General features: G+C 48.0%; 1 protein-coding gene across 1 annotated transcript in view; it reads right to left on the bottom strand.

Annotated features, from left to right (window-relative positions):
- Positions 1-9,115: 9,115 nt before the first annotated feature.
- Positions 9,116-12,535, bottom strand: part of TCF7L1 (transcription factor 7 like 1) — a 176,521-nt gene continuing 173,101 nt past the window's right edge. Inside the window, exon 12 of the mRNA XM_056116702.1 lies at positions 9,116-10,694. Within this exon, the coding sequence (XP_055972677.1) occupies positions 10,261-10,694 (434 nt within the window). The 3' untranslated portion in view covers positions 9,116-10,260. The remainder of the gene's footprint in view (positions 10,695-12,535) is intronic.

Genomic DNA, 12,535 nt, shown 5'->3' with positions numbered 1-12,535 from the left:
GCGCTTCCGGGGCGGGGCCTTCTGTCCGCGCCTCCCTCCTGCCTGCTGCGCAGTCCGTACCTTCCGTCTTTCGGTGCAGCTGTGGGTCGGGGGCTGCGCTTGCTTCCGTCCCCGCGTGCTTCCGAGGAGATCCGGGCCGCGTGGGTGCACCCAGGCTCGCGGCCCATCCCTCCGGCCGGCCCTGCGCCTCGTGGCTTCATCTTTTGCTCACTTTTTTTTTTTCTTACTTTCAGTTTTTTTTGGGGGGGGTGCACAAAAGTGCAGTACTTCGAGGCTACTGTGCTAGGGGTCACTCAGAATCGTGCTCTATGGGTAGTGTGGCATCAAGCCTGGGCTCTCTCGGGCGCTCCGAGCCCTTTGGCCCATTTCCCGGGCCCTGGTGGCATTTTTTAGCTTCTCCGTCTCTCTTCTTTCCAAGCACCAAGGTAGCCTGTGGACAAGTAGCTCCGACCTGGAAATAAATGAACCTTTGCTCCCTTCCCTCCTGATTCCATGGAAACAGCCCTCCAAGATTTTCAGAGATCTTTTCTAAATAAGTTTCTGAACTCTTCAGTGAGGGGTTTGGGGAGAGCTAGCTCATGCTTCGGGAGCAGCAGTCACGGTTTTAAGTCCCAGGACCATGAGGTCCTCTGAGCATCCTGGAGCAGAGAACTGGATGTGGCTCCAAACCCAAAAAACTGAAATAAAATACCCAAGTGGTACTGTAGAGAATTTAGTGAAAGCAGAAGTAGGAAACAAAACTTTTGTTCCACTCTTCCGCAAGAATCATTGGGTTGGATTTTCTGTTTTGCAAATGTTTTAAGATTTTTGGTTAGGCAATACATTCTAATGGTTCAAAAATCAAAATGGGATTTAAAAAAATGTTAGAAAGTTCTTGCCCCCTTCCATTCCACAGGTTACTACTTAACGATAGTTAACGTTAATCTTCCGTTTGGCGTTTGTGTTCGTGCTGTCGTTCTCAGTGGAATCTCTGCTCTATGTTGCTCACTGAGATTTCCACTCTTTAAGTTGTGGTCTTTGAAAATGTGTTTTGTTTTAAAAGTAAATATGTCGGGCCAGAGCAATAATGTAGGGAACTTGGTAGAGCACTTGCCTTGCACACAGCCAATTCGTGGTTGATCCCCGAGACCCTATGTGGTTCCCCAAGCCCTGTCAGGAGTGATTTCCTGAGCACAGAGCCAGGAGTAAGCCCTAAACATCTCCAGGTGTGGCCCCCAAACAAAAAAAATTTTTAAAAACCAAACCAAATGAAAAATGTATAGAGACTTAAATGTTTGCTCCTTAATGTAGTTTTTGGTCTCTGAGCTATGCATATTAATTTTCTCCCAGTTTGAAAACTGATAGTTTTGTATCCTACTGTTTAAATTTAATGTTATAACGGTCTGAGTGATCGTGTCAAGATAAGTAAAAAAAAAAAGATTAGTCAAGCCACTTGTCTTATATGTGGCTAACCAGGTTTTGATCCCACCGCCTATGGTTCCTTGAGCACCATCAGAAGTGACCTGAGCACAGAGCACAGAGCCAGGAGTAAGTCCTGAGCATGGCTGGGTATGGCTGGTCCAACACTCCCCCACTCCAGTGAAATGAAATCACTGTTATATTTATGTGGTTATTACCTGTAGCACTGTAGCACTGTCCTCCAGTTGTTCATCGATTTGTTTAAGCAGGCACAAGTAACGTCTCCATTGTGAGACTTCTTGTCACTGTTTTTGGCTTATCGAATACGTCACAGGCTCTGCCATGCGGGTGGGATACTCTTGGTACCTTGCTGGGCTCTCCGAGAGGGACAGAGGAATTGAACCCGGGTCGGCCACATACAAGGCAAACGCCCTACCTGCTGTGATTATTACCTCGCCAGGAAAACTATGCTTAAAATCAATTTTCTAACCATTTGGGCTGGAGCGATAGTACAGCGGGTAGGGTGTTTGCTTTGCACGCGGCCAACCTGGGTTCGATTCCCAGCATCCCATATGGTCCCCTGAGCACCGCCAGGAGTAACTCCTGAGTGCAGAGCCAGGAGTAACACCTGTGCATTGCCGGGTGTGACCAAAAAAGCAAAAAAAAAAAAAAATTGTTTTTCTAATCATTTTCCAGGTTAGCTGCTTTATTGACTGTGATTAAAACGTGAGAAGTGAGTGTCCATGTCCACTCTTCTCCTCTCCCTACCCACATACACCGTAGGGGAGATGGTGCAAATGGCTGGAGTGCGTGCCATGCATATGTGACGACCTATATTTGATCCCTGGCACAACATGACCTCTTCCCCACAAGGAAAAGTATAGCCCAGGTGGCCCCAGAACTAATGAGCCCAAGCAGCACCCAGAACCAGGTCGAGGCCAGAACTACAGGCCCACACTTGGTTGCCAAGAGCGGGCCTCTGACCATAGTAGCACTATACGGGCACCACCACAAGAAAAGTGATAATCTCTCACTTAATGGAGCATGTAAACTAGTGAGGAACACAAATATTAACCATATTTACACAGGCATTTGTGTGTCCTTTCCAAGAAATGTCATGAAATAGAAGTGTGGAAACTCTGAGTTCTCTTGAGGAAGGTTCTTTGAGCTAAAGAACAAAGGGTGTCATTATTTCCTAGGTGGAGGTTGGAGGGAAGAAAAGGTTGAATTTTCCTGGCTGAGTTTACATACATCATTTGCAAATGCCTCAGGGGTAGGTGGGAACTTGCCATTTTGTATGTATCTGAAAATGAGATTTTCGGAGAGCAAAGAACTATAAGATGGCAGAGGATGAAGTTGGACTTGGTAGAGCCATGTTTATTACTATTGTCAATTGTAATAAACAGCTGTGCTCAGGGGTTATTCCTTACTCTGTGCTCAGGGGTGACCCTTGATGGTGCTTGAGACACCTTATGTAGTGCCTGGATTGGAACCAGGGTTAGCTGCGTGCAAGGCAAGTACCTTACCTCCTGTACCTTCTCTCTGGCTAGCAGATCAGGAGTAAATGATCTGGGAGTGTCCAAAGCATAAATCACTTTGGGGCACCAAGGTACATCAGGAAGAATGCAAGCTAAATTGGGTTGTAAGGATTCCTTTCCTGCCAAAGAGATCTGCAGCCACCAAGGGAAATAACACTCCTCTATAATCTTCTCAGAGTACAGTATTCAGGTACTGATGTCAAACCGGGCCGAGATCTCCCCAGAGGAATCACACCAAGACAAGTAGCGATGCAATAAGCAAAGGGTCTTTACTGGCTAGCTTGGCTAGCTTGAGCTTGGGTCCTTGTCCAGCTCACCAACACAGTGGCAGCCTTCTTGGAACAAGTGACCCCAAGTCTCAAAGGTGAAGGACTTTTATATCATAAGATTATATCACAGGGACTTTCCACAGATCACCCTTTTAGCCGAAGTCTGAGGGGCTTTCCACTACTTTTACTTAGCTGATTGGTTATAAGTTGGTGTTACATAAAGGTTGCATAAGAGTTGCATAAGGGTTATATGGGTGGGGGGAAGAGGGCTTCCCTACCTGCATCTGATTGGTAACCCTCAGTTGACCTCACCATGGCTATCTCACTTTGGAGAAATCATGACTCAATTCTAGGTATCTGTGCTCAATTCTAGGAATTCTGGAACTGAAACCTAGGCCTAGCTTTTTCTGACTTCTTTATGAGCCTATTATGGCAGTGCCTTTGCTTCTCCATCTCTCACTGGCATGCAGTTTTAGGGAGATGATATTCCAAAGAATTTCAAGAAATAGCACACGCATATTGTTTTCAGAAACATGTCTTATTTTTGTTATGTAAAAACTTCTATGGGGCAAGGCGAGAGTGATAGTAAAGTCGGTAGGGCGCCTGCCTTTCACACAACTGACCCTAGTTTGATCCACAGCACCCTACCTGTCCCCAGAGCCTCACCAGGAGCCCTGAACACCACTGCGTGTGGCCCCCAAAACAAAAACCGCCAAAAATACTTTTGTAGTGGCTAGAGAGATAGTACAGGAGATACACGGCCAAACATATATGTTTAATCCCCACAAACATATATGGTCCCCAAATCCTACCAGGAGATATCCCTGAGCACAGAGTAAGTAAACTCAAGAATAAACCCTGAGTATAGCCAAGTGCGGCCCATCCCCCACCCCCTGCCCCTTACCCTCCAAAAACAAACCAAAACCAAACCTCTAGGGGCTCAAAAGAAAGCTCAAAGATGGGGCTAGAGAGAGAGCAAAGCAGGTAGGGCGTTTGACTGACCTGGGTTCAATTCCCAGCATCCCATATGGTCCCCTGAGCTTCACCAGGAGTGATTCCTGAGTGCAGAGCCAGGAGTAACCCCTGTGCATCGCCGGGTGTGACCCCCCCCCCCCCCCCGAGAAAAAAGAAAAAAAAAAGAAAGCTCGAAGATTGGACCAGATGCTTTGCATGCAGGAAGCTTGAGTTCAGTCCTCAACATTTCATGGTCCCGAGCACCACTGGGAATGACCCTCAAGTTTTACACTTGAGTAGTCTTCATACCATAGGGTGTGACTGAAAGCCTAAATAAACAGAGATGGAGAGATATGAGAGATAGCTCCAACTACCTGGAGCATGTGCGAAGCCTGGGCTTGATGCTCGAGCACTGCCAGAAGCAATCCTGAACATAGAAGCATCACCTAAATCCTGTTGGGTGCAGGCCCCAAACCAAAGAGAAATAAAACAGAACAAAAGTCCCAGCCTTCTACTGGACTTTTTTTCTTGGGGTGGGGCCCACTCCAGCGATGCTTAGGGAACCATATGGGGTGCTGGGGAATCGAACCCAGGTCGGCGGCATACAGTATAAGCACCTTCTCCCCAGGTTCGTTGGCATGCAAGGAAAATGGTTTCCCAGCTCTGCTTTCACTCCAAACCGCTCTGGACCCTACTTCTGAATGCTTCTCTGTGTTAATAACATCTTTATTGGAAAGAGGATAAGCATCACAGAGAAGGGAGACATGTATTAACAAATCATTACAGAATGGTGACTCTGTTTGGGCTGAAGGAAGTGAATCGGTAACTTTCTACAAGAGAATTCTCTCCACCTTCCTTAAATAAATATTTAAGTAACAGTGACAGATAGTGGCGATGCGTATGTGTGTAGATAGGGTGGGGAAGACGTGCCCTGGTGTCCAGGTTCCTAAGATAGGAGAAAGGGGTGCAGGTCACGCAGTTTGGGGGTCAGGCCACGTGTTTTATATTTAAGCTCAACAGTAATGAGAAGCCATTCAAGAGGCTTAAGTAAGGGAAAGATATAATCAGAGTTGGGATTTTATTTTATTGTTTTTCAGACAATATGGTTGATAATAGTGTTAATAACAATTTTACTTGGTTGGGTTTTAGGTCACCTGGAGCTGCTCGGGGCTTACTCCTGGCTCTGTGCTCCTGGATCACTCCTGGCAGGGCTCAGGGGACCATATGAGGTGCTGTAGATGGGATCAAGCAAGGAAATTGGCCATATGCAAAGTGTCTCAACCCCTGTACTCTTTTTCTGTACCGGAAGACTTGTGTGTGGGAGTGGGAGTAGGTGGGGGGGGGAGGGGTGTGAGGCGGGGCAAGCTCAACTGTGCTCAGGTCTTACTTCTGGTTCTGTTCTATCTGCTAGAGATAGTCTAGCAGGTTAAGTGCTTGTCTTGCACGTAGCTGGTCTCTGGGTTTGATCTCTGGCATCACATATGCTCCCTCAAGCACCACCAATAGTGATCCCTTAGTATATTGGGTGTGGTCCAAAACCCAAACCAAAGAATTTCATGGCCAGGGAGAAAGCTCACTGGACTGGAGTGCTTGTTTCGGAGCCTGGGGTCAGCCTCTGAGCGCTGAGCTGAGAACAGCCCCTGAGCACCACTGGATATGGCCAAGATGACAACAAAAACAAATATTCAATTGATAATAGCAATAGCACAGCGGGTAGGGCGTTTGCCTCGTACGTACGCAGCCTACCTGGGTTCGATTCCTCCGTCCCTCTTGGAGAGCCCAGCCAGCTACTGAGAGTATCCCGCCCACACAGCAGAGCCTGGCAAGCTCCCCGTGGTGTATTCGATATGCCAAAAAATAGTAACAACAAAGTCTCACAATGGAGACGTTACTGGTGTTCACTCGAGCAAATCAATGAACAAGGGGAGGACGGTGCTACAGTGCTATAATAATGTAAAAAAAAAATCCTTAGGTTTAAACTCTTAATTGTTTAGGGGCGACACCCTGGGCTTACTGCTGGCTTTGCACTTCTTGATCACTCCTGGCAGGGACTGGGGATAGGGGATGCTTGGGATAGAATCTGGGTTGGCTGCATACAAGACAAGAGTCCTGAGCACTGTACTATCTCTGAAGCCCCTAAAATTCTTAGGAATGAATTTAACAAGAAACACAAGCTGAGCCAGGAGTAATTCCTGAGCACTGCCAACAAACAACAAAAAAAGAGGGGAACCTGGGCCTAGAGAGCTAGTACTGTGGGCAGGGCACTTGCCGTGCATGCAGCAGACCTAGGTTCTATCTCCGGCACCACAATGGTCCATCAGGCCCCACCAGGAGTGATGCCTGAGAGCAGAGCCAGAAGCAAGCCCTGAGCACTGCCAGTTGTGGACCAAATGCCCTATCTCCTCCCAAAAAATAGGCAACTGAATTTTTTCATTATTGTTCAGGTCACATTTACAAATGTCAACACTTAAGTTTTGCTGTACATAACTACATCACCACCACCAAAGTGTCCCAGACCTACCCCAATATCCTCCAGTTACTTCCAGTTAACCTATATAAAGGTAACCTTCTTACTTGGTATTCTCAATTCTGTAATTTGGGCCAAGGGTTTGTTACTTTGATACTCTCTATTCCATCGTTTTTATTCCTCTATACACCACAGATGAGTGAGATCATTTTATTTGTCCTCCCTCTGACTTATTTTCCTTAATATGACACTCAGTGAACTGAGTTTCAGTGAACTGCAAGAGTTCATCCTTTTTCTTTTGTGTCTTACTCAGCAGTGCTCAGGGATCACTTCTGGCAGGGCTCAGGGGACCATACAGGGTGCTAGGGATTGAACCCAAGTCAACCATGTGCAAGACCTTGTGACTTACCTGCTGTACTATCTCTCAGGCCCTCATCTTTTCTTATAGCTGCATAACTTAATCACTTAATCACCACATGTAATCACTTGTCATCCCATTGTTTGTTGATTTGTTCGAGCAGGCACCAGTAACGTTTCCATTGGACCCTGTCGCGTGCTAATGTAACCCAATGGCGTCTTCTCTCTCCAGGAACATGAAGAGCATCAAACCATTTGTTCGGGGTCTTGATGAAGAAGTCCGACCATCCCAACTTAATCATGTGGGATATATATCTGACATATCCACATATATACCCATGTATTACTACTATGTAACACATAGATATATCGATGTATTACTTTATTACTATTTTTAAAATTTATCTGTTGTGTAATCATCAGGCAGCTAGGGAACCCCGGCGGCTCTCAATCACCACCTGTGTTCTGTTTTCTCAGGCCAATCCCCACCTGGGACGGCCGATACCATGGGCGGATGGAGGAGGAAACAAGGGCCAGGTTGGTTGGTGATCAGTCGCCGTTTATCCCATTCTTCCCAAGCGCCTGTTCCAGTCTCTCTAAACCCCCCATTCCAGTCTCACACTGCCCCTCATTCCTGTCTCCCCCTGTTTCTCCCTCTCCCACTCATTTCTCCGTGATCCAGTGATCCATCTCGCAGCCTGGGCTCTCTCTCAACCTTCACCAACTCCCAGCATTAGGGGTAGCACAATCAACATATCAAAAGCCCTTCTTGATGGATCAGGCTCAAGGGCGGAAATACCACCTAGGGGTGTTTCTCCTCTCCTTAGTCCAATAAGTTAATAAACATCTTAATTAACATCTTAATTCTACTTCTTAATATTATTTTGTATGGACACATACAAACCTAACCCTAGCAGGGCTCGGGGTGGCCAGCTGTTGCTTTTTGGATCACGACAGAATTTGTCCATGACCATGCTCTTAACTTATAGTTAAGTATTATGGCACTTTGGTCAGGCCCATTTTGATGCCAGGGTAGCTCACAGCTTGCCCTAAGTCCATTCAGTCCCTTGTTGGGACCCTGCTTTTGGGTGCAAAGTAAGGGAAACTGAAGCTTAGGTCGAGAGAACAGATGCCCAGGAATAAATATCATTCAAAATCAGTTAACTCCCAAGTTACAAAAGCATAGCATTAACTTCCTGTGTCTATACCAAAGGGACATTGCTCTGAATTGACTATGCAAAGGACTTAAGGAGAAGAGAAAAGCAATATTTACAAGTTAACAGAGCCTGAATAGGAGATAAAGGTGATTGACTGGTTGGGAATTGGGAAAGCAGAGCACAAAGAAAGAGGTTACAAATAAACAGAGGAAGCACTGTGATGCGAGTAACCCAATAAACCTAAGCTCCCTGAGGCAAGGCAGAAAGGACAAACCAATGTTATCCTACAATCTGTCATTTAATTTTCAGGTTGTTTGCACATGCTATTTCACTAATGATGCAATGGATAGGTGTGCACATATCTTTCCAAATTAATGTTTTGTGTTTGACTAGTAGATGCCAAGAAATGGAATCACTGGCTTGTATGGAAGCTCTCTTCTTATTTTTTGCTGACACCTCTATAGTTTTCCATAGAGGCAAAATCAGACAATATTTCTACCAGTAGTGAATGAGCACTCCTTTTCACTGTGTCCTTGCTGATACTAGTGTTTCTGGTGTTTTTGATAGGTGCCATTTCTCACTGGCATGAGATGAAATCTCATTGTTTTGATTTAAATTTTCCTAAGAATAAGTGACCTTATGCCTACTGGTCTCTCCTATCTCTTCTTTGTGGGCACATCTGCACATTTCTTCTCTCCATTTATTTATTTAGGCTTCTTTTGGCCACACATGGCAATGCTCAGGGGTTACTCCTGGCTCTGTGCTCAAAATCACTCCTGGGGGTGCTCAAGGGGCCCTACTGAGTGTAGGAATTGAACCCAGGTCGGCCACGTGCAAGGCAAGCCCCCACCCATGTACCTCTTCTCGTTCCAACCCCTCGTATCCTCTTGCCATTTCTAATGGGGTTAGTAGTTGTGGAGCTTTGTGAGGGCTTTACAAAGAAGAACTGCAAAAGGACTAAGCCACGCAGAAAAGGTCTTGCAACTGCAATTTTATTTTCTTTTGTGAAAATAAACAACTGGGAGTTTAAATTGCTCCAAAAAACCCCATAAAAACAAAAAACAAAAAGGAAATACAAACAGAAGAACATGTGAGGTGATGGGGAGAGGACGGGGGCAGGGTCTTTAGAACTTTGGCAGATTGTGCTGGCGCAGCGGACCCAGGCGCAGGCGCCAGGTGAGGAGCTGGTCCCACTGCAGCTCAGGGACCGCGAGGCGAGACGTCCGCCGACATGGGGAGGGATGCAGACCTCTCGGAGAAGTGGCGGGCACTTTGAGTCCCTTTAAATGTGGGCAAGATCTGTTACGGAGGACCTCTTTCCCTGCTGAAAGCTGGGGGTGGGGAGGGTTGGGGGATCCACAGAGGAAAGGGTGTGCTGGTGGAGACAAATCAGGCAGAGGTGGCTTCTCACATGGTGACAGCCTTAACCCGGGCAGAGGATGAAGAAAGAGGAAGAACTCACGGAGTTGAGCAAAAGACATGTAGTTGGGGCAAAAGTAAAAGCGAATGTTCCGGAAAAGGATCTAGACTTAATCTAGAACCTGGCTCCTCAGGCTGTGGGTCACAGTCCCACAGCAGAAATGAACATGAGGCTCCAAAAAACCGCAACAGTTAAGGGTTTTGGAATCCAGAAGGACCGAACTGGATGGGTCCAACGTGTTTCTGGCAGTGCTTGCCTGGGCGGTATTTCTCAAGAACGGGGTGGTGTGTGGCACGAGTTTTCGGCAGCCCTGCTCTAGAACAAGGGCTAAAAAGGGCAGAAGCGCCCACGTACCACCTGCAGACAGGGGTGAGGCGCGGGGGCGAGACGGGAGGGAGGGATGCTGTGCCCAGGCCCATCCACCACCGCACATTTGGGAATAACACACTACTGTTCAGTTTTCTTTCTTTTAAGATTTTTTTTTGTTTCTTTTCTTTTTTCTTTTTTCTTTTTTTTTTTTCATTTTTCTTAAAAAAAAAAAAAAAGCCTTAAGGTCAGCTACGGTTACATCTACAAAAGGTAAAGTGCTACTGTTACCAGCCACTTTACAGAACAGTTCCAGTGGTCAAATATTGACCAATAAAGTTTCCTTGATTTTCCTCTTCTTCTGTCTCATTAGGACTCCACACTCACAGGCCGCCTAGTGGGCTGACTTGGTGACCAAGGAGAGAGGCTGGGCCTGGAGGACCGGGAGGGCCTGGTGGGCATGAAGCGCGGCGGGGAAGGCCGGCGGGGAGGTCAGCAGAGCAGTGGGCATGGCCCCCAGCGGGAGGGGCCGGGAGAGGAGTGGGGGCTGGCTGCCCAAGGGGCCGGAGGAGGTGGCCGCAGCCTTGGAGGACAGGAAGGCTGCCGAGTGCAGAGCCAGCTGGGCCCGCGCCTCGGGCTTGGTGGTGAGGGACAGGGGCTGGGCTTGCTCCGAGTGGGTGGCCGCGGGGGCGGCGGGGGAAGCCAGGGCAGCGGAGGGCGTGGCTGGGGAATCCAGCATGCTGCCATGGGAGGAGGCAGGGCTGTCACAGGGCTTCTCCGGGGGCACGTACTGGACACATGGCTTCTTGCTTTTGGAGGCCAGAGCACCTGAGGGAGACAACACATGACACAGTGAGACACCAGGCGAGTGTCGGGCCGGAAGTGATTCCCGGGACTTTTCCAGCTCTGAAGTTCAAAGGCTCTTGGAGCGGTAGCGCAGTGGGGAGGGCGTTTGCCTTGCACGGCAGCAGAGCTGGACTTGATCCTCCACGTCCCATGGGGTCCCCAAGCCGTGCCAGGAGTGATCCCTGAGTGCAACCCCAATGGGAGCAACCCCTCAGCATTGTCAGTGTGATGCCAAAACAAAACAAAAAACCCAAAGGTCCCATAACAGAGTGTGAGCATTGCTCCAAAGGCTTCGTCAGTGTCTGATGCAAGGGAAAGCGGCCCAGTCCCCGGCATTGCCTTCCTGCCCCGGTCACTTAATGGGATGGGTCTGCAGGCACATAGCGGCAGCTGCATCACAGCCCTACTTCATGGGTGTGTGTCTATACACAGACATCACAGAGCTTAGCAGGCAGGAAAAAAAGGCAAGCAATGGCAAAGCCTCCTCGTATAGGTGCGACTCCGGGGGGAGGGTGAGCACATCTTGGCCACCCCAAACCCCAAACTGTCTCCTGGTATTCAACAGACACCCCCAGGTGGAAAACGTGGCAGAATTCATGGTCAGGGACCATGTCAGTCTCTGACATGCGGACACCTTCCGGTGGGGAGTTTCAAAGAGAACCTCACTTCACTCAATCTTCACATTATTCCATACATCTATGACGTGCCTCTTTTGTGTGTCTGTGTGTCTTTGCTTTTTGGGTCACACCCGGCGATGCACAGGGGTTACTCCTGGCTCTGCACTCAGGAATTCCTCCTGGCGGTGCTCGGGGGACCACATGAAATGTTGCAAATCAAAGCCGGGTTGGCTGCGTGAAAGGTAAACGCCCTACCCACTGTGCTATTGCTCCAGCCCCTATGACCCGCCTCTTACTTTTATTTATTTATTTATTTATTTATTTATTTATTTGGGTCACACCCGGCAATGCTGGGAATTGAACCTGGGTTGGCCGCATGCAAGGCAAACGCCCTACCCGCTGTGCTATCACTCCAGGCCCTGACCTGCCTCTTAAATGAAGTGTGACTACATGGAAAAGACCTCAGCCTCAAAGTCAGAATGAGCTGGAGACAAATCCTACTTTCACATCTAATAAGAAGAGTGACTGGGGAAAAAAAGTTCTATACTTCTCTGAGTCCAAGCTTATGTAAAATTTTTCTTAGGGGCTGTAGAGTACAGTGGGTAGGGTTCTGATTTCACAGCAGCCGACCTCGGTTCAATCCTTCGTTCAATCCTGAGTTCAATCCATATGGTTCCCCAAGCCCTGCCAGGAGTAATTCCTAAGTGCAGAGCCAGGAGTAACTCCTGAGCATCACTGAATGTGACCCAAACACCCAAACTAAACTGAAACAAAAAAATAAAATTTTTCTTTGGGGTGGTGCTGGTGATCAAACCTGGGTGTCACACCTACAAGAGCAGTGCTCTATCCTTGAGCCACATCCCCAGACCAAAACTGAGTCTCCTTATTTTAGGTTTTCTTTTTCTTTTTCTTTTTGGGTCACACCCGGCAAAGCATAGGGGTTACTCCTGGCTCATGCACTCAGGAATTCCTCCTGGCGGTGCTCGGAGGACCGTATGGGATGCTGGGAGTCAAATCCGGGTTGGCTGTGTGCAAGGTAAACGCCCTTCCCGCTGTGCTATCGCTCCAGCTCTCCTTATTTTAGTTTCAGTGGACACTCCTGACTGGGTGCTCAGTGACCATGCGGAGTTAGGGCGTCAAGGGCTGCAGCTCTCTTCCTAGCCATCTCTGGAGCCAGAAATCCAGAAGGAGAGCAACGGTAACACC

This window comes from Sorex fumeus, unplaced genomic scaffold (genome assembly GCF_029834395.1).
Source record: "Sorex fumeus unplaced genomic scaffold, SorFum_2.1 ptg000003l, whole genome shotgun sequence".
Lineage (NCBI taxonomy): Eukaryota > Metazoa > Chordata > Mammalia > Eulipotyphla > Soricidae > Sorex > Sorex fumeus.
The sequence above is the reverse complement of the archived record's forward strand: the minus strand, read 5'-3'. Positions and strand labels throughout refer to the sequence as shown.